The 22,287-nt window shown below is 39.5% G+C and overlaps 2 protein-coding genes across 5 annotated transcripts; one reads left to right on the forward strand and one right to left on the reverse strand.

The window, feature by feature from the left end:
- The first annotated feature begins 73 nt into the window (after positions 1–73).
- On the forward strand, positions 74–15,399 carry ints8 (integrator complex subunit 8). 3 transcript variants are annotated; one of them, XM_034124987.1, is made up of 28 exons: positions 74–221; positions 1,016–1,154; positions 2,055–2,229; positions 2,419–2,559; positions 2,742–2,813; positions 2,977–3,028; positions 3,644–3,823; positions 4,004–4,111; positions 4,547–4,699; positions 4,828–4,928; positions 5,067–5,208; positions 5,674–5,744; positions 5,915–6,090; positions 6,170–6,300; positions 6,506–6,616; positions 7,690–7,894; positions 8,241–8,362; positions 9,218–9,402; positions 9,508–9,541; positions 9,630–9,689; positions 12,278–12,339; positions 12,421–12,539; positions 12,646–12,749; positions 13,456–13,506; positions 13,704–13,777; positions 13,856–13,920; positions 14,057–14,100; positions 15,197–15,399. In XM_034124987.1, exons 2-28 carry the CDS (start codon positions 1,022–1,024, stop codon positions 15,311–15,313), a joined length of 2,988 nt encoding a protein of 995 aa, XP_033980878.1. In that variant the 5' UTR covers positions 74–221; positions 1,016–1,021; the 3' UTR covers positions 15,314–15,399. The 3 variants fall into 3 exon arrangements, with proteins under 3 accessions (XP_033980878.1, XP_033980877.1, XP_033980876.1); XM_034124986.1 differs by having other exon boundaries at positions 100–331; XM_034124985.1 differs by having other exon boundaries at positions 101–119.
- On the reverse strand, positions 15,344–21,077 carry LOC117478094 (G1/S-specific cyclin-E2-like). Of its 2 annotated transcripts, none has more exons than XM_034124989.1 (12): positions 20,999–21,077; positions 20,074–20,105; positions 19,912–19,969; positions 19,766–19,816; positions 18,830–18,960; positions 18,447–18,582; positions 17,937–18,083; positions 17,669–17,764; positions 17,433–17,567; positions 17,009–17,120; positions 16,721–16,878; positions 15,344–16,069 (listed from the first exon to the last, which is right to left on the reverse strand). In XM_034124989.1, exons 2-12 carry the CDS (start codon positions 20,085–20,087, stop codon positions 15,992–15,994), a joined length of 1,116 nt encoding a protein of 371 aa, XP_033980880.1. In that variant the 5' UTR covers positions 20,088–20,105; positions 20,999–21,077; the 3' UTR covers positions 15,344–15,991. The 2 variants fall into 2 exon arrangements, with proteins under 2 accessions (XP_033980880.1, XP_033980879.1); XM_034124988.1 differs by having other exon boundaries at positions 20,913–21,007.
- Positions 21,078–22,287: the final 1,210 nt, after the last annotated feature.

Genomic DNA, 22,287 nt, shown 5'->3' on the forward strand with positions numbered 1-22,287 from the left:
AGTCCACGCCGGTCCACGCTCGCAGTATAAATATGCGCAAACACTGCGCACCTGTGTCTCCCTGGCGAAGAAGCGGAACCGGAAGAGGCGGCGAGATGTCGAAGCGCAGAAAACATTATGTGAGAATTAAACAGTCCATGTAGCTGTTCCAGCTTTTATTTTGGAGGTTATTCTGTATATTAGGCTCATTTTTTTCTATTTGTTCCATTTGACCTATAAAGGTAAGCTAACCCGTCCCAGTGTGTCCGGACCGGGCTGAAAAGTTTAGCTAGTTAGCTAGAATATTAGCCCAAAACAACGGCAGCTCCACACACAGCAGAGGATGGAAGAGGTGCGCTTGATTCATATACACTTGAAGCCAAAATCCACCGTAGTTCAGTCATGTTCGCTCTCTCGTTGTGGACATATTTAAACTCCGCCCACTCGGGACAACACGATGATCTAAATAAACCTACCTTGGTCACCGCAGAAAATAAACTGAATATTGAATATAACTTTGCTAATGTTACGATCTTTAAATAAATAGTTACATAGCTGGCTAACATAGCCTAAAATAAACGTGATTGGGTGTTGTTCGTGAATGTGTTTCTATTACTACTCTTAATAATGAAATGTGTGATACAGAAAATACACTAAATGTGTGGGATTATTAAATGTGACCAACAGAAATTATGTTGTCAAAAGAAGTAATAACAGCACTCCATCTTTGCTGTCCATCTCTATGATGAGGTAGCTGAAGTGAATTTGCCTTGGTATTTTGGGACATAACTATCACAATTAGAAATACACTATAAAATAGCAATTCACTTAGACTGTTTTCAGAGGCTCAGTAGTATTCCTCCTGATGACTATTTGGTAAACTGATCTTGTGTGGTAAATTGATATGCAATCATTTTGTTCCAGCACAATTTCACTTTGTTGACATAGAGCTCCAATATAGAGTACAAATAAAGCAAGCCTTTATTGGGGTGTGTTAATCAATGAAACTAAATCCAGAATGTGTCCTGTTCCCCAGGGGAGGATGAGTGTGGAGACGGTGGACCGGGTGGCTGCTGTGACCACCGGCCGGCCCAGCACCCCCCTCCAGACGTCCTGGTTTGAGTTCCTTCTGGACGGCAGCCTGCTGGAGAACCACCTGCAGAAGTCATACCCAGGTCAGATCAGTGTGATGAGGGACGAACAGTTTATGTACAATGCCTTTACCAGATTGGTATTGGTCTCTTCATCTAATAAACCAAATTATAAAACACAAACACTGGTTCTATCGTTAAATAATCTGCCCTGTATCAACTGCGACACAACTTCCCCTTATGACAAAGTAGTTTTGATTAAAAAAAATATATATAAATGAATGTTATGCCTTGGTTATGAAACAAAAATCTCTTCGTCATTACTCATTATTGAGTAAAGCACATTATTAGTTATAATATATAAATGTTTTCTCTCTATTTTTGTATCATGTTCAAAGTTGTTCAACTCAAGACATGCTTATTTTTGAATATTGTATAATAATCACCCATTTTAATATAATCCATCTTTTTTTTCTACATGTATAACACTTAAAGGTAGGGTAGGTAAGTTTGAGAAACCGGCTCGATATCGCTAGAATTTGAAAATACACAACCGGAGAAAATCTGCCACTTCCTTACAGAGCCCCTCCTCCAACACACACGAACGTGCACATGACCAATGAGGGCACGAGATAAGTTTGTGCACAGATGGAAGGCTGACAGGCAGGTAGGCCATCCAGTTATTTTAGCCAGGCCGGCTAAAATGATTGGTCGTGCTTTTTACAGCACGGCTTCCACAGATGAATTTCTTTTATGGATTTTTTGTCAAAGCACTTAAGATATTCATTGTTATCGGGATGTTAAGAGCATTCCATGGAATATAACAAAAAGTGTATCTCGAGCCGGTTTCTCAAACGTACCTACCCTACCTTTAATTGCAAAATAACTTAAAAGGATGTATAACTTACATTTTGAGTGGACACCTTAAATAAATGGACTGCATGCTTTTCAATGTCCATATATGTGTGTATGTGTTTTCCACAGACCCAACACCAGTGCAGCTGATCATCCAGTTCCTGGAGCAGGCGTCCAAACCCTCTGTGAACGAGCAGAACCAGGTGCAGCCTCCAGCAGACAACCGCCGGAACCGCACCCTGAAGCTGCTGGCCCTGAAGGTTGCTGCACACATGAAGTGGGATCTGGATGCTCTGGAGAAAGGGTAAGAGTGTGTGTAGGTGTGTGTGAAAGGCTCTTTCATATACTGTTTAAGCTGAGGAAGACAGTGTGATTTTTCATGCTTTTCTTTGCTCGTCCACATTGCTTTTAAGTCAATTTGGAATGTATGAAAGTCTATAAAATCATACAGATGTTTGGATCATATCCTTATTTATCCTTTCTTCCCCTCCAGTTTGACCATTCCAGTATTAAATATGTTACTCAACGAGCTCCTGTGTGTGAGCAAAGTGCCTCCAGGGGTGAAACATGTGGACCTGGACCTCTCCACTCTGCCTCCCACTACGGCCATGGCTGTCATCATATACAACCGCTGGTGAGTAAGATCCAAAGCTGATGTACGAAGAAACGTTTTGCACTTCAGATTGTTTATTCTCTGTTATTTTTCATCAATTGTATTCACATTTGTCACAAAGAAGAAAAACTGCATGAATACAAATAATAAAGAATATTCAGAGTGTTTTTAATCTTAAGTATTTCTCTTTGTTTCTTTCATAGGGCCATCAGAACCATTGTGCTGAGCAGCTTCCCTGAGAAACAGACCAAACCAGGACCTCACCAGATGAACATGTACATTCTAATCCTTCTCTTCTTGTTGTACCAAGCTAAAGTTGTTAACAGAGCAAATACATTTCCTCATGCTTATTGTATGCAGTTGCACATTTAGGAAATACAAATATAACTTTATAAAAGTGCTCTACATGATGATTTGTTGTGCTATGGTCTCTCGCAGGTTAAGTATAGTGCAGCAGGAGAAGGAGATGACTGAAAACATCCTCACTGTGGTGAGTTCATGTGTTTTTTATGAAATTCTCTAATTTCTCTCCGAACGACATTGATGATATCTATGAACATGTTATCATGGTATTTATCCACTATTAAACCCATTTCAAAATCATCTAAGAATGATCCAGGTATACCTCAAAATGACAGCATATTAAACCTTCTTATTATAATGTACTGTATAAATAATATCCTTGTGTTTTGAATGTGACATCGGATGAGGAGTAGAATGGATTTAGAAAACACCTAGCCTACATTGATCCTATTCATGTTAATTAAACTTTTTTTAGAACAAGAAAGTATAGTATATCAACTTTTTGCTAATTTCAAAGGACTTTTGAGAGAGGAATTAACTTGCTTTTAAACTTCCACACTGGTTTACAGTATGCTCTCTTTTTCTAAATAATGGGGTCTTGTGAAAGGCTGCTTGGGCTATGCATATTATTTATGCATAACATAATATTTATATAAGAAATGAATCATGTTATCCAATTTTTCTTTTGTCTCATAGTTTTGCCATGCATTTCATTATATCCCCTGTTAAAGGAATCCGGTTTTGTCCTTTTTCACTGGCTATGAAATAATGATTTTCCTCTCAAATACCTTGCTGCCCTCAGCTGAAAGAGCAGGCGACGGACTCCATCAGTGTCCTGGAAGGAGCTCTGCAGCTGAAGAAAGATTTCTATGTTCACACTCAGAGGACTCTGGACCTGCTGGCTGCTGACGCTGCTGCCAACGGGGAGACGGAGTCCTCCACCGCAGGGCTCAGGATCAGTGCTGACGAGCTGCACTGTCAGGTCAGCGGTCTGCATAACATCCAAAATACAATCAGATGAACCTTATCGAAGCAGGGAGAACTTGTAAAACATAATTTCCCAATCAATCTGAAACAAAGGTCCGAGAAAGGAAGTTTCAATCATTGCATTTCTAGTGTGTTGAATATGAAATGGATCTTAATTTGTACTTTGGTGTTTCAGGTGAATTATGATCTGGGAGGGATTTTCTTCCAGCAAGGCTGCACAGATCAAACAGCCTATGAGAAAGCCCGGGATCACTTCAGACAGACTAAGGAACTGTTTATAAAGGTAGATTCACTTGTGTATCACTTATGTATTTAGTCAAAGATCATGGTAGGCACATCGTTGTAGAAACACATTATTCTGCATTCACAAATACGAAAAGATGATATCATTTTATGGAGAACAATATGTAAACCAAAGCAATTATTCAAATGAATTCAAGGAAAGAAACATACATTTTGTTAAAAGATAAAACAAATATGTATATACTTAATGTATACATATACTGTACATTACACTTATATTTAGTTAATATACATATTGTATATTTGTATTGCACAATCTTATCATATTATTATATCATTATGTTTAAACAATTTATTTAATGTTATTCTAATTCTAGTCATAAAACCCAATTGAACTTAACCAGCACAGACTCTTTCAGTCCTTTTATTGTTACAGTTCAATACCAGTAGTAATTCATATACACTTTTCTTTCAGCTGGATTCCACCATCCACGTCCACCTGGATGAGAAGCGTCTGGCTGGCTACTGGAACGCCTGCAAAGCTCTGACTGAAGACTGCGACCCGTCAGACACACAGAACACACCCTACAACCAGATCAACAGCCTGATCAGAGCGCACAACCACCAGGTCAGAGCGCACGCTGCAGGCATCTGAACATCTGTTTGTAACACCTAAGATGTAGATCAAACTTGAATGAAAGATACCAGAATGGAGGTAGCAAAGTACTTTATATGATGTATTCCTCTCTCTGACAGGCTGTCATTGAAGCCTTCATCAAAGACAACATGTGCCGCAGTTTGCCAAACAACTTCAGACGCTCTGTTCTCAGAGAGTTCCTGTACAAGGTCCAACAAGGGTGAGAACATCATTTCATCCAACATCAACTGCTTGCTGGCATTGCATTTTATTTTATGTTTTTAATATATAGTGCAAAGAGTCCACTTGCATATTTATAAAGAATCTAACAAACATCTTATTTCTCGATGCTCTGCAGGGAGTCCAGTCTGGACGAGGTTAGCTACAAGCTGTGTGTTTGCAACGCTGTCCGAGATGCTTTGGAAGGAGAAGTGCTCAGTGTGCGCTTCCACCAGCTGCTCCTCAAGCCCAGCAAGAAGATGGTGGACTTCATTTTAGAGGTACGTACTCGCCTTCTTGTGTCTCAAATATGTGCGTCTAATGAGGGATTCTTACAGGAGTAATTTAAGCTTTAGAGCTTCAACTGATTGAAGAGTTCAAACCTGGAACATACAGAATATTTAAGTACGACTTATGCCTCTATATTTCCTTCACTCTGAAATCAACTATAAAATAAAGCTCAAATGACCTTTAAAGAATGCAAAGAAGTCTTATCCATTATCCCATTTGGTGTCAGTGAGTGAAGACCCTTCTGCTCATAGAAAAACATTTGTGGGAGTTTTATAAAAATTAGCATGAGGATTCATAATAATAAAAAAGAATTATGAAATCTAACTGATAGGATTTTTTGGAATTGAAGTAAAACTGTGCAGAGGTTTGAGGAGCATGTATCTCTTTTTTTCTCGTGATAGTTTCATAAAAAAAAGGCTTCTGTACATTTGAATGTAATATTCTCCGTCCTGCAGGTGTGCACACTTTCCCTGGGAAAAGACCGTCCATCTGAGTCATCCAGGAGGAACATGGCCACTTTCATGAAGTGAGTATGAGCAGAGTAGGGCCACCTAAAGTGACGATACGCTGATGTACGTAAAGTGATCCTAAAAGCCTTTATTTAGTCAGAACCTACAGCTGGCTAGAATGCAGATTGCTGTGCAGTGTTTAACATCTTTGAAGCCTCTTTTCAATGATGCTTTTGTCATTATGCAGGACTCTGTGTGAGACCCTGCAGGAGCTGCCTCTGCTGACGGGGGTCTCCTCTCATAAGCTCTTTGTGGAGCTGCTGAAGGAGGAGGACAGGAAGGTGCTGGTGGAGCAGCTGAGGAAGAGATCAGCCACCATCAACCTCAGCGCCAAGCCTCTGCCTTCCTTCTATGACATTCCAGGTACGGCATTCATCTAAGGTGTGTAATCTGCTGGTTGAACTGTAAATCTCCCAGTCTCACTTCCTGCATCGTGCTTCAGCTTCGTCGAGTGTGAGCATCGGGCAGCTGGAGCAGCAGCTCATCCTCTCACTGGAGCCCCGCAGGATCAGACAGATCCTCATCGAGCTGCACGGCATGGCTGAGAGACCCTTCTGGAGGGTCAACAGCAAGGTCAGAGCTCACATACTGACACAGGAGAGAAAACAGATATAAGAAGCATTAACATATTGGATATCTATATTTAAGGAGTAACAAACATGGTTGATTTGATCCATAGCCACCATTAAGGATATTTTCAACTTTTTGTGGAAAATGTCTTATTGATTTTCAGATATAATGATGTATTTAAAAGACCACTTCCTGTTTGTGTGTACAGTGGGAAGTTCCTAAGGACTACATCAACGTGATCCTGGGCATCAAAGACAACCTGACTAAGGACCTGGTTTACATCTTCATGGCCAAAGGACTGCACTGCATATCAATAAAGGTAGGGCTGCACTAGTGAGGAAAATATACAATAAGGTTATTGAATATCGAGAAACAAATATTAGATTGGGTCAATAAATGGGGTGTTTCTCAATCGCGAGTAAAGCTGCTGCAGAGCCACTATTTCAAGCATACTACGTCATCGAGTGCCGCCAAAGGCCTGTTCCAATGTCCAGCATACTTGGAAATCTACCGAGCCCGGCGTACTTCGTTAGGAGAAATTTCGAGGCTGCACATTTGTAGACTCCGCGGTCTTAAAATCCCCACAATGCTTTGCGCACGGACCAATTTCCCCAAATCTGTGGCGGAAGATGTAAGGCGGGGCCTCTCATATGACGCACACCTGCACACTTGCTAGCCTGTTCCACTCTTCGTTTTCCGAATGCCAGGAAGTATTCTTGCCTCGCTTCTGAAGCAAGATGCTCGGCAGACATGTGCTACCAAGCAAGCGTACTCGACATTGAGAAACACCCAGGGTTATGCAAGAGTACTTAGTTCTGCCATTTTGCTGCATTCAGCATACTGCTAAAATACAACATATTGCTTGTTGAATAAAAAACTCAATCAAAACATTATTTTATTTAACAAGTTTAACATTGAATTAAACATAAAAGACATCAATGAAAAAAAGAATTGAAGTTATATTCTAAGTATCTTTTTTTTTCAACTAAAACTGAAAACCTCTAACTGTCATTTCAAATCAAAATCAAAGTTTATTTATATAACCCAATAAGGAGGAAAATGAAAAGACAAGATACAAATATAATAAAATACAACAAAAGACAATAAAAATACAAAATAAATTGCAGGAACCAGGAGGACGAACACAGGGAATAATATGAAACCATGACATATGGTGCTGTGTCAAATAAAAGAATGCTTACATGATCAGTGCCCAGAAATGTTACTTACTTAGAGAAAAACTAACCTAGCTCATCAAAATAGTAAAAATAGGTGAGGAAATGTTTGAGGCACTGTGGACAAATGCAACAATTATTTAAACACTTACAAGAGGTATATAAGCTTTGGGATTCTAACAATGTTTAAAATGTAAATCCTTGTTTCCTGTCTCAGGACTTTCCCCACGCCCGACAGCTGTACTCCACCTGCCTGGAGCTGGTCACCGAGTTCTCCCCGAAGCTGAGGCAGGTGATGCTGAACGAGATGCTGCTGCTGGAGGTCCGCGCGCATGAGACCATGGCAGCCGAGGGCAGCAAGGAGAGACCCCCCTCAGACCTGGTCAGCAGGGTGAGGGGATACCTGGAGATGAGGATACATGGTGAGAGGATGGAAGCACTGGGAGCACCTGATTTTTACCTAACTATCATTTGTCTTATATTTTCTGGCATCATCAATAGTTTAGACACTTTTGGAGGCACTCTAACATTAAGGTTTGACTCTATCTATGTGGGTAGCATCATCATTCGCTCACTCCTGCAGTAAAAAGAAGGATCATTTATCAAGTTTGTACATTATAGAACAAAGAAAAACACACAACTGCTACTCTGTCCTGTGCTAAATACAAAAACAGTTGCTTTTTTTCATAACGCATACCAAACTATTCCAAACCACAGCAACATCAGCACACACCTTTCAGATGCACTGAACTCTGTGTTTGTCTCCAGATCTGCCTCTGCGTCAGGTGGTGGGGGAGGAGTGTGTGGCCTTCATGTTGAACTGGAGGGAGAATGACTACCTGACCCTGCAGGTGCCCCCCTCTCTGGTCATGAACAACCCGTACATCAAGGTAAAAAGTCAGATACTGCCTGACTAATGCACTCACACAGATGATATCTTTGTCTCTTACTTTGGTCCAAAAAGCCAATAACATTTCTTTGGGGAATGATCTAGTCTAGTTTGTATGATGACCTAAACTTCACTGGGAGACCATGAACACTTTGTTTGCTGAAGTGGTATGTTTAAATATGCAAATGAGGCAATCTTATGCTTACTTTTGGTGAATTGAGGAGAAATGTCAATAGACAAATAGACAGTAAATCAAATAAACATCCAAAAGTTTATTTGAAAGGCTTTCTTTCTTAAGAATACTTAAGAAACACACAAAATAGATCAGTGCATGATTAAACCATGTTGTCTAGTCTTAAGTAGTTTTATCTGCTTGTTGCTACTTTCTACATTAACAACACACATGAACACGTGCCAGTGTGACCTGTCAAGCACAACATAACAGATACATTTAGAGTCTAGCTGACCAACAAAGTGGAGCATTTAGCAGCTTAAAAGACTGATATTTGAAAGACGAGTGAATGTTGGACTAAAATGTATCAAATACAAAATAATAACAATGCTTTGTGTGTGCTCAATGCTTCACACCGACTCTAGAATGTGATAACAAGTAAATGTTGTGCACACAGCTTCTTGTACTGCCGCTGAATTGGCTAAATAAATCAATTGTTGTAGGTTTAAGCCATATGATTTGTTTACTAAAAGACAAAATTGCTCTACCAGCTGGGCTACACGACGGCCCTTAACAAAGTCTTTTTGATGATGGACCCTCATCTGGCTGTGGGATGGTTTAAACGCTCAGGACTCTTTTGGTTTTGATTTGATTCATTCCCTCCTCTCTGTTTCCTTCTGATAGATCGGTCAGCTGCTGGCTTCCACGTGCAAAGAGCTGCCGGGTCCTAAAGAGTGCCGGCGCACAGCCAAGGAGCTGTGGGACGTGGTGGTGCAGATCTGCAGCATGTCCGTCCAGCACAAGAGGAACAACGACGGCAGAGTGGGGCTCATCAAACAGAGGGAGTCCTCCATGGGCATCCTGCAGCGGTACACTGCCAACACTCAGATCTGAGAACAACGCAAAGCAATACAACACAATCATACACTGAGACTAACGCTCATTCTGGTGCTTTCATTCTCTCACCCATTTAGGAGCAAATTCATCACTTTCATCAAGAAACTTAGAGTAAGTATTCAACAAACTAAACACTCCAAACATTACATCCATATTGGATGAGGTGCTAATGGTGCAAATGTCTTCTTGTTTCTCACAGGAGCCGCTGGTGCTGACGACCCTCATCTCACTGTTTGTCAGGTTCCACAGCATAGTGCGGGTATGTCCATGATTTCAGCTGTTAGATTCGGAACTGTTCCACATTGATGGCACCCTGCGGAGTCTTACATAGGCTGTGTGGTGTAGGGTTCATTTTGTCCTAACCAATTTGATCATATACCTGTGAAGTTTAAACTGAACCTTTACCAATCACTGTAGGGAAATGTAGGTTCCAGAGCAGAAAAAGCAGTGAGAGGGAAACACAAGATAGGGCAGGTAAGAGTTCACAGGAGAATAAGAATACAAAATGTAAAAGGAACATTACATATTAGAATATCAACAATAGGATTAGGTCAAACAAGATGTTTCCACATTTTTTTAAATATTTTGGATAGAAGATTATCCTGTTCTTTTTGTTAAATGTACCTTTACAAATCACCCTAGGGATATTCAGGTTTCAGAACAGCAAGAGAAGTGAGAGGGAAACACATGGTGGGACAGGTAAGAGTTCACACAAGAACAAATAAATATATAAGGACAAGTATTTAACAAAATTCAGGTTTCAAAGCAGCGAGAGAAGTAAAAGGGAAAGACATCTTAGAGCAGGTAAGATTTCACACAAGGAGAGAAAATAAGTAAGGAACAGTATTTATTAAAAATAATATAATTAAATAAAACAAGTTGTGTCAAATGTCATTCATTTATTTAATGATTTTCATACAACATTATACTGGTATTTTTAGTAAAGTTTAAGATAAACGTTTATTAATCCCCGTCGGGAAATGTAGGTTTCAGAACAGCAAGACCAGTAAGAGGGAGAGACAGGGTGAGACAGGTAAGACTTCAAACAAGGGTTATAAGCCTACAAATGTAAGGGACAGTATATATTCAAATGACTTGTTCAGTCAATCTAGCCAGAATATCCTCTCTTCTTGGTCAACTTAAATAAGGGTGTTTTTTGTAAAGGGTTTTGCCTTTCCTGTAGTGTGTTACATAGGTTTTATAGGCTGAAACCCCTATGTTCCCTCCAGAAGGGGTCTCTCTCCCCATCCCCCCCCCCCTGCCTGAAACGCCTCAATTGGACTTCTTATTTACTTCCATAACATAGTGACATCACTAAGTAACACTTGCGCTTCTATTGGCTGGTGCTCGAACACATTGTACGTGATAGGTTAAGAGGAAGGACATCTCAAAGCGGTTGACCAATCACAACAGAGCCGGCCAGCTAACCAATCAGAGCAGACCAGGCTCTGGTTTCAGACAGAGGGTGAAAAGAGGTGCTACAGCACAGGCAGTATGAGAAAAATAAAGAGCTTTTTGAACATTAAAGCCTGGAGACATGTCCCAGTAGAGATACTACATACTGATATACACCTGAACATCAGCAGGAGAGGACTCTTTAAAGTAGAGACACTACATACTGATATACACCTGAACATCAGCAGGAGAGGACTCTTTAAAGTAGAGACACTACATACTGATATACACCTGAACATCAGCAGGAGAGGACTCTTTAAAGTAGAGACACTACATACTGATATACACCTGAACATCAGCAGGAGAGGACTCTTTAAAGTAGAGACACTACATACTGATATACACCTGAACATCAGCAGGAGAGGACTCTTTAAAGTAGAGACACTACATACTGATATACACCTGAACATCAGCAGGAGAGGACTCTTTAAAGTAGAGACACTACATACTGATATACACCTGAACATCAGCAGGAGAGGACTCTTTAAAGTAGAGAAACTACATACTGATATACACCTGAACATCAGCAGGAGAGGACTCTTTAAAGTAGAGACACTACATACTGATATACACCTGAACATCAGCAGGAGAGGACTCTTTAAAGTAGAGAAACTACATACTGATATACACCTGAACATCAGCAGGAGAGGACTCTTTAAAGTAGAGAAACTACATACTGATATACACCTGAACATCAGCAGGAGAGGACTCTTTAAAGTAGAGACACTACATACTGATATACACCTGAACATCAGCAGGAGAGGACTCTTTAAAGTAGAGACACTACATACTGATATACACCTGGACATCAGCAGGAGAGGACTCTTTAAAGTAGAGACACTACATACTGATATACACCTGAACATCAGCAGGAGAGGACTCTTTAAAGTAGAGACACTACATACTGATATACACCTGAACATCAGCAGGAGAGGACTCTTTAAAGTAGAGACACTACATACTGATATACACCTGAACATCAGCAGGAGAGGACTCTTTAAAGTAGAGACACTACATACTGATATGAACCTGAACATCAGCAGGAGAGGACTCTTTAAAGTAGAGACACTACATACTGATATGAACCTGAAGATGAGTGTAATATGTCCTCTTTAAACTAGATTTTAGTCTTGCCTTTTTAATGGAGAATATTGCAGGTTGATCATCAGCTGACGTTGTTGCCGTTTCATCTTTAAGACACAAAAAGAAAAAAAAAGGTTGTGGAGGAAGTAAACACTAGTAGCGACTAAAATGGCTTCAATGTTGCACCATGTGCACAAATACCATGTTATGATGGAAGTTTTTTCTGCAGGACACTGAGAGTTGTTCTCTAACCTGCTCACAGTATCACTGATTTTCTCCTGGGTAACGTACTGTTTCCTCCCTCTTTAGGATGATATTGTAAATGAAGTGACAGCCGAACACCTCACCATCTGGCCATCTACTCTGCTAAAGTAAGAACTATTTTTCTTCTTAATGAAATATTACAATTTCTCGAACAAAGCCTCTAAATGTACTTTGTGTGCGTGGACCAGCATCCAGGCAGTGGATGTGGAAGCTGTGGCGGTGACGGTCAAAGAGCTGGTGTCCTACGCCCTCACCCTGAACCCTAACAACCAGTCGTGGCTCATCACACAGGCAGACATCTACTTTGGTGAGAACAGACCAGCAGCCTTTGTTCCTGTAGTGACATCTGCAGTCAGAAGTGTGTCCTTACGTCTCAGTTTCCCTGAAGCCTGCTCTTGTCTCTCTGTTCCCAGTGACCAATCAGTACTCTGCTGCTCTGAACCTTTACCTCCAGGCCGGAGCCGTGTGCTCAGACTTCTTCACCAAAACTGTGGCCCCCGACGTCTACTCGGACCAGGTACACACAGAAAACATTATTCAGACTTTCACTATGAACAGCTAGATAACTTCGAACAAATCAACAGTGATTTTAAAATGAGTTTCTACAGTCCGATAATTACAATACTACAACATAATACATTATCTCTGATCAAATTACAATAATAAAAGAAAAAAAGAAGAGACTAAACATACTGTATTCACTGTTCTACTGTTAAATAACATGATCCCATATGTGCACAAACACCTAATCTAGTATGAGAAGAAAAATAGCCACACAAGTTTTGTGATGGATCTTGAAATCTAGCCAGGATCACACTTTTAGAAATAGTCAGGATTTTGGGAAAATGCTAATTTATTTATTCAATTATAAGTCTATAATGAACGTATTAGTCTTCCATATAGAATATTAAGTTAACACTGCATATATGTGTGTTATATTGAGCTTTATTAGGTCATGTGCTCTTTTGATACAGCCATTTCTTTATCATGCTATATTAAATATTTGGGCACATGGGACTACTATAATATAATCCAATACATAGGAAACAGTAGTCCCATGTGCCCAAATACTGAATATAGTTACTAAACACTTATCAGCCAACTGTTTCAAAATGGTCTTGTCTTCAGATTTGAGTTAAGGCAAACCCACAGAAAATAGAAATGTCAGTTGCAGGCACAAATATGTTGAAATGAATCCTGTATTAACTCTCTGTTGTCTGCAGGTCCTGAAGAGGATGATCAAGTGCTGTTCAATGATGAACTGCCACACACAGGTCAGAGGTCATCCAGTCTCCCTTTTCCTAAGATTAATTGCAGCTGCTAATTGCTTTAGAATCTTAACATCCTGATATCAAAATTGTTCGATCGTTTGTTTCAAAGTACAGTGCACACTTTTTTTTTGTCAATTTTTAATCTGCCTTTAAGCGCCTGATTTTCCATGTTTAACTCTGTTACCTCTTATCCTTTTCAGGTGGCTGTTCTCTGTCAGTTTCTGCGAGAGGTGGACTACATGACGGCATTTAAAGCTCTTCAAGAACAGAACAGGTACGACATTACACACCCAACCGTTTAGACCGAAAGCACTGTTCCTCTCACCTCTCACGTCCTCATTTGTCCCCACAGTCACGATGCCATGGACTCGTTCTATGACTACATCTGGGACGTCACCATCCTGGAGTACCTCACCCGTATCCTTTCTGTTAATGATTCTAACCTGCACTATATCATATGCACTTGATTTTACTTATAACTTTTATATTCTGTTTTTAAGAAACCTTCTGTTACGAGGTCCATTTTTTCCCTTTTCCTTGACAGTGTGTTGAGATATTCACCACAAGCGGGGCGAGACGGAGAAGAGACAAATAGCGGTAAGGAGTTCAAACCTCAGTGGATTACATCAGGTTGATTCTAACACCAGGCTGTATATATAAAAACTGCTGTTCGACTACAGAGTTAAATCTATCTTTTTAAATATGAATCAAGTTTGTTGCTGTCATTTTGATAGCCAACATCGAGGGAATAAAAAGTGTTCCCTCGATGCATTTCAGATATTATTATTTATATTTCAGATAGCGGGTGTCTTCCATGGTTAATGCATTATTTTAGCTCTCGTGAAACATGTTATCCTTCAGCTTCTCTGTAAATTACACCACATGTGGTTGTAGTCTTCACTACAGTTACATGATACAGCCCAGTTGGCATTTATTTATTGAGTTTAAAACTGCAAAAAAATTCCCAATGTGCGATAAATAAAGTAAATCTAACTTAAAGTGGACCTATCATGCTATATTTGAATAATATAGTGTAGGACCATACCTATATAAGGCATATTTATACTTTTTCTTTTTCAAAATACCAAACAGATCATGCATTTTAGCCATGCCTCATTTCGCTCAATTTGCACTTTTTTTTAGCTCTGTTTTTGCAAGGGCTGATTCTGTGAGAACAGCACCATCTACTGGCCTGGCATATGTACTACAACGTCTCCAGCGCTTTCGAACGGCAATGGCCGTGGCTGTCTCCTCCTGATTGGTGGAGTTGGCCCAATAGCCGTAGCACCACCGTCCTGACGTCAGGACAGTGTTCAAATCTGGATCAGTTTTTATCAGATCCGTTGCAGCCCCTTTTTTAGAGATTTGGGTATGGAGGAAAATAGAGAGGGTTGTGTTTTCTGACACTTGGTGAGTTCCCTGGAACACCGGGGACACATATTCATGTATAAAAGACGTACAAAAGTGCATTTTGCATGATAGGTCCCCTTTAAATGTTGTTAAAATGGGGTTTTGGAAGTCAGTTCTCTACCATGTCTATCAATAGAAACAGCTTTAACCAAGTGGTTTAAAATGCTGTTGAAAGAGGTGTAATATGCTATACAAAATCTTAAACTCCAACCAAATGTTGCAGATCACCTAGCCGTATGCTTTCAGAGGCTACAATAACATGTCCTGCCTCTGCCTCCCTCAGATCAAAGCGATCGGGCAGACGGAGCTGAACACCAGTAACCCCGAGGAGGTGCTGCTGCTGGCCGCTCAGAAGAGGAAGAAGAGGTTCCTGCAGGCCATGGCCAAACTCTACTTCTAGAAGAGTGTGAATCACTGTCAGACGGGGGGGTGGGGAATGTACATTTTTTATTTTGTGGTAGAAAATAAACTTCTAAAATAAATACAGTTGCTCATTTGTACACATGCAATCATTTAAAATGAGAATAAGAAAATAAATCACTGACTCTTCATGGCCCTGAGTCACACAAACAATGGCTGGTTCACAACAGCAACAATATGTCTTAATCAGCTGGAGCTTTCATTAAGGTTCATAAAAAGCTACAAAGTCATACTGAGAAATGAGCTGAAGGAGTGGCAGTGTCATCCATTTGAAAACAATGACACATTTCATCTGACCCTGAAGCAGGGTTTCAAAGATTTGATCTGCTGACTACCAACATATTTAATATGCTACAAAAGTAAACAATTGCACATCACTTTCATTTCCTAGAAATGACAATTCATTTCTGAATTTAAAGCACCCAGTTGCTCAAATCAAGCAAAAAAAAGCTTTGGCCAATAATTTAGAAAGATATGACCCTGGATAATGCATTCAGAGACATTTCACTTCAGCAGGCGTGGAGTAAACTCTTCAGTGTTCGGGTTCACAGTCCGCCTGCCTCTGGTTTGGAGCTGTTTCCAGTACTCTAGCTCTTCTGGTTGGGACCTGAACCCCGGCCCTCTTGGTTCACACTCTTCAGAGTCTTCCTCTTGAGCTTCAGTGTGAGACGCTCTTCTCTGTGCTGCTGGGAGGAGTGAGGAACTGGCCGCTCACTTCCTTTTGATTGACGCCCTCCTGAAATAACACGAGTAAAAAGTCAGAAACCAATAGAAATAGCTGCAGCAAAACAAATGTACTTATGTGTTATGGCAGTTTTCTTCGAGATTTGTTAAAGATACAGCAGCTCTATTAAAACAGTTCCTTGAGTTACATTTGTGTCAATTCCAAAGAATGCACACCATACATCAGTTCCCCTGATTTAGTTTATTTAATATCAAACTAATAATTAATTTAAGACGAATGATAGAGGCTTTCCTAAATCCTAATACTGATTATTTGTCATATATCACAATAAACAGAATATTTTTGAGTTTGAGTTTAAAAGATATAGCTGGAGGGATGTTTGAAGAAATTATTAAATTTTTTTTATTAACCAAAAGATTAGATAAACAAATATGACTATTTGTTGCAGCCCTAATGGGGACATCTAGTCTTAAAAGATTCACTCTTAACAAAAAAGATCCCTTTGCTGTTAAACAGTTTATTTAATTGTACTAAATGTTAACAATCATCCGTGTTAATGATTGTAGAAAATGCAATCCCACTCTTAGTTTGTCTGGAAAGAATGTAGCTCCTATTCTTAAGGAGGCTAAATGTACTTATTGTAAATCACCTGAAGAAGAAGCCAAACTAATGTAATGCAATATCTCAACAGAATATACGAACCAGCATGCTCATGTAGTCTAGGTGCGTCTGGATGTTGTGTCGGTCTTCTTTCTTTATACTGACAAAGTCTCTCAGTGCCGCTCTGCCAAAAAAGCTAACTGCCTCCACAGAGGGGGCCATCCAGCTCACACACTGCTGCAGGGAGTGTGTGAGCTGACCTGAGAACACACAGTACACATGGTTACACACTGTGGGTCAGAACATGAATCAGAAACAGTCGCGTCTTATGAATAATAACCACAATACACACAAGTGCCTCAGCTCTTTCTGACACAATGTGAATCTTACCTGAAACTTTCTCCACTGTTTCCTGATGAATGAAATGACTCAGCACCGAGGCAGCCAACACTCCATACTCAAAGTCCAGAGAGTTTATGTTGATGATACACAAATCTAAAAGCTGGGAAACATATAAGAGAAAACAACATTAGACATGAGCCACACTTAAACTGAAAAATAAATAGCATTTATATAAGGTTAAGTCTCTTTTGTGGTGTTATTACCATACATACTGACAGATTATTTACTCTGGTATAAGATATAGAAAGACAAGAGATATATCTGATTGAATTCCACTGAGGTAGTGCCGTTCATCAGAATGAATCTAATAAGCAACGCAGACATGCTCATTTTTTGTTTTTTAACTCAACTGTGAGACAGGGATTTTCGTCAGTAGGACGTGTGCTTAAATAACATGAATGTGAACACCTACCTGTGTCATTTGCACGTAAGCCTCCTGTGGAAACTGCGACTCCAGCAGGTCAGAGTTTGTGCTCATGGATGCCATCTGGAAGTAAAGCTTCAGCCAGGAGACGGCTGTTTCAGGACAAAGGCTCCACTTCAGTGCCTGAGGGAAATGGGTTGAGTTAGGCAAATATCACAGCTATTTTATTGATCAAATTAAGAATAATGAGTCAAAAACTGTGGATATACTTATTATAGTATTACCTTCAAAATGATGAGCTCCATCTGCAGGATCTCCTCTTCATAGTAAGTCCCTGCAGTCACATAGGCCATCTGTGAGAGCTTGGGAGGACAGGCTTCCTACAAAGACAGGAAAATGGCTTCATTATTTAAAGAACAAGCATGTTATACTGTATGTACAAATAAAATACAGTTGTGATGCCATCAAGTATATTGGGACGTGCTTTGGTTCTCACATTGCTGCAGTTTTTAGTTTGTTGCAATGCTTTGATGCCTGCCTGTTGTTCCTTACCTCCATCTTGGATGCTATAAAGAGACAGGTTATCCCGATGAGCTGCAGCATGTTCTTCTCAATGTTGTCCTGCGTCAACATGAAGCGGTCGAAGTAATCCTGAGCCAGGTAGAACGTCTGCCGGTGGAGAGTGTAGGCCTCACTCACCTGGGGAGACAACGACAAAAGGAAGAAGGTTAAAAAATGTTGTGATGATCGATCGAGAGTAAAGAAAATGACATGACTTTTTCAAGTTTATACTATTAGGGGAAAATATCATAATTGGACAAATAAATGTTTTAGTAGCCTGATTTTAAATTGCGTTGATCAAGATATTAAACAAGGCTTGAACACCTACTGTATGGAGATGTGAAAATGGACGGATGTCACACAGGCAATAACTAATTGGGTTAGAATTTTGTACATTTTTAATTATGCATTTACAACTAGTCTAGACATACATTTTTAACTGTGACAAATATTTCATGGAGCATGTTTGTGTGTTTTGTTAAGACTCCTTTGCCGACGTACCTCAATTAACCAGTCGAGCAGTATGGATCTCATTCTGGGCTGTATCGCGGGGTGTTTCTGCATGAAGCTCTTGCTGTGTGTGTAGTTCTGCTCCCTGCCCACCATCTTCACCCACACGTCTTCAGGAGATCCCCATCTGCACACGCAGACAGAAGGAGGAGCAACAATTGTCTTTAACCAATTCAATTAAATGGGCAACTTTTCGACAGCAAGTAAAAATGGCCAAAAAAGATATCCAGTCCATCAAATGTGAAAATTCGAAAATGTTCATGTTCTGACATTACAATAAATAAAATATTGTGGGGTTTTAAATGACTGTATTAAACTGTCTGGCAGAAGATAATTACGAGTCAAACCATGGCTGAATAGTAAATGAAACTCACCCAAGAGGAGGCAGAGGGGACGGCTGAACCAGTGTGTGTGTGGCAGTGAGAACGGCCTCACAGTCCACTCCCCTCACAGCAGCTTTGATGAGAACACAAGGCTCAGCCACGCACTCAAGTACTGTATAGTTCTGAAGTAGAAAACGAGAACATTGAATGCAACACAGAGATGGAAACAGCACAAGATATTTCTGCAATGCTGATATGATCTTGAAGAAAATGATATGCTTGGGGGAGGAAGAAGGATTTGGCTCTTTATAACTGTAGTCTATTCTCTTGAATCCCTGATGGCACTCTTTGCTCCTAATTTTACTCAAAGAAAACAGTGCATCACTTTGTTTAATTGTCCAAGAACAAGGTTTCAGCTTCTTAGATATGGAGATGTCCTGCCATTATACGATTCATATCTCATCAAATAGATAATCATTTGGTTTTTAATCTGACAAAACAAGATATTTGAAGACTTCCCTTTGTACTTCGGATTGACATTTTGCTTTATTTTCTGTCATTTTATAAACCAAACAATAAATCACTACTTAAATAAGCTCTCACATACCCATACATAACACTACTGTCCACTAGTGTGTTTATATCACTGTGTGTGTATAGCATAAACACTCATATCATACCTCAAGCTGTTTATCCAGTAAATAAGTGCACTGTTAGTATTACTATTTACACACTGCACTTCATATGTTTTACTAATGCCTGCATAGCTTGATATGTCCACATGGTATATATTAAACATATGCATACCCATTACAGTTTATTCCACATTCTGAATAGATATAATATGTGAACTACTCAACACTTAAAAACCATGTTGCACTCTGAGTTGGAAGCTAAACTGTATTTCATTGTCTTTGTACCTGTATTCTGTGCAATGACAATTAAGTAGAATCTATTCTATTGAATGAATAAAAGAAAGGGGCATACCTTCTCACACTGCAGCTTTGACAGGGGCTGGATCTTTTTTCTGTTGCTTTGCTGAAAATAAAAGAAATAAGTTGTATGTCAGACCTCTGTGTATATAGCAACTAATGAAAACTGTTCTGTAGTCTCATAAATGATTAGTTTATTACCTTAGTTACTTTGCTTTTCTGCCCTGGAGCATTTTCAGATCTTTTCTGCAGGCGACCACTGCAAAGAAAACACACTGAACTCAACATGGAGTTGTCGATTTTACAACAGAACAACTAATCATCATACATAATAATTCATATAGCAACACAATGGGTATTTACCTTAGTCTAGACATGGTTTTGGAGGTTGCTGTCTGTAAAAAATAATAATATTAGAAGCAACGTTAGTGTTTGTTAACCAGGAAGTTGGCCCTCAGATGAAAACAGTTTCAACCAGCTGCAGCAATCTTGCACAAACAGATTCATTCAAAACCAAGCCCGATGAAATCACATTTACATACTATCATAATTTAAATCTCATCCTACGCGCCAACATTATTAGTGAGCGCGTAAAATAAGCCCCTCTACAGCAAACACCAGCGAATCTGCTGCTAAAACCACACTTTAATACACTTTATATGACCTTTAGAGATATTTGAGCCCTGAAGATCCTGCAGTTTAATGCTACAAAAGGACCGTGAACACCACAAAGAAACATGTAGTGAAGCCCCCCCAAACAGCCACAACTCTAGCAGCAACACAAAGGCCTGGGGAGGACATTTTGAGTAGTACCAGTGATAATTCAGTACTAACAGAGAAGTACACAATCCACAACTATAAAACAACCGATACGTTACGGTTTGTTTTACTTTTACGTGATATGTATAGTTACATCATGATTTAGACGCATTAATATCCAACTTTACAAACCAGGAACAGACAGCAAAGGACTCTTTCAAACTGTGCTTCCTCTCCACACATTTCCCAAAAACAGTCACCACTGTTGACCGGACTACTTATATATAGCTAGTATTTGCTCACTTTGATGCTAGCTTGATAACAACCGCAACAACTCTACCTACAAGCTCGACAACAACCGAGTTTACAAAACTATCAATAAAATAACAAACAAACTACTGCTTTAATTGTAGCATACACGTACACACTTGCCCATAACTTACTTCGGAATGACCCAGAACTGTAAAGGTACAACTCTTGGCTAAAGAGGCTAGCTAACTCTTCAGGAGCAGTAATGTTTGCAGCTTACCGAGTCGGTTCCGAGCCCAAATTAAACTCGTTTCCAGTTGGCGCTGGCGCCAACAAATGAGCATCTGCGGCAGATTGCGCATGTGTGTACTCCCAACCCTAAAGCTGACAGCTCGTTACCTCGAACATTAACTATAAATTAAAATAGGCTCACGTATAACTTATAGACAAGTTACTGTGATTGTGTAGTCATTAACTTTATGCTGTTCTATTCGTTTTATTTCAACCTACTTAACGCGTCAAGAGGAGTTGGTTCACTAACTAACGTTAAACTAGCAACTTAATAGACACACCTTAGGGTAGTGTTTATTTTCTTAAATAAAATGTTTGGTTTGAGTATTATTAAGTCTTTATTGTAATAGTAAACTTGTAAAAAAGATATGAAACTTAAATTAACATTTATTCTTTTGTTTCTGTCAGTTGCTTCTTCCGGTCTCTCTGTGGTGGGCGGGGCTACAGAACAGCACAGCCAATAAGAGAGCAAGAAGAATTGAGCGCGTGCTCTTGGCGCCGGATGTAAACAAAGCAGGCAGCTGTCAGAGCTGTCAGCGTGAGGGATCCAACGGAGCTGCACAGGGTCATGGCAAAAGTCATAAAAACAGACCATATACAATCTTACATCTCCTCTGCATAAATAAAGGTAATAAATCCTTTTTATTTTTAGCTTTTTTCTGGAATGTCTGTTATCAGCCTTTAGAATACGAGCCGCATGTATATTTTAAACTGTAGTACGTATGTTGTACATATGTTGGCATATGTAGACTATGTGTAGACAGTGTAGTATATACATGTATATGTATGAAATTCATGAATACATCTAGATATTTCAACGTATTAATGTTTGTATATACGCAACAAATGTATTTCACTCGAAAATGTAATTTTGTTTTAATTTAATAAAAGTTGTTCTATTTTATTTCCTATTATTGTGGTGGTATTCAATTGTCTCTTAAAATATCGAAGTATTTGTTTAAACATTTAATGTTTGGAGGGGGGTTCAACGGAATTTCATCGTGCATTTGTATGAAATCTTGGCTGAAACAGGCACCACCACACACTTGATGTAAAGTCGCCCCCTTGTGGATAAATGTAGTTTTAAATCGTACAATTATATTTATCTCAAAGTGGAGAGGGCTTATATAAATTCTAACGTACACAAATAAGGTGAAAATAAGTTAAAAAAAGTATATACACAATGTCATAATTAATGTGAGACATTTTGTAGCTCAGGCAAAATGTTTCCCCCCTATATCTTATGAATTTAATAGCTCGACCATTAGTTGGTTATTG

Source organism: Trematomus bernacchii, unplaced genomic scaffold, assembly GCF_902827165.1.
Source record: "Trematomus bernacchii unplaced genomic scaffold, fTreBer1.1, whole genome shotgun sequence".
Taxonomy (NCBI): domain Eukaryota; kingdom Metazoa; phylum Chordata; class Actinopteri; order Perciformes; family Nototheniidae; genus Trematomus; species Trematomus bernacchii.

Excerpts from the sequence above, each read along its gene's own strand:
- ints8 (XM_034124986.1), top strand. Across the intron at positions 3,824-4,003 it reads CTGACGAGCTGCACTGTCAG|GTGAATTATGATCTGGGAGG; the intron begins GTCAGCGGTCTG and ends TTGGTGTTTCAG. Across the intron at positions 8,363-9,217 it reads TGAACAACCCGTACATCAAG|ATCGGTCAGCTGCTGGCTTC; the intron begins GTAAAAAGTCAG and ends TCCTTCTGATAG.
- LOC117478094 (XM_034124989.1), bottom strand. Across the intron at positions 19,817-19,911 it reads AGAAAAGCAAAGTAACTAAG|CAAAGCAACAGAAAAAAGAT; the intron begins GTAATAAACTAA and ends TTTTATTTTCAG. Across the intron at positions 16,879-17,008 it reads AACAGTGGAGAAAGTTTCAG|GTCAGCTCACACACTCCCTG; the intron begins GTAAGATTCACA and ends GTGTGTTCTCAG.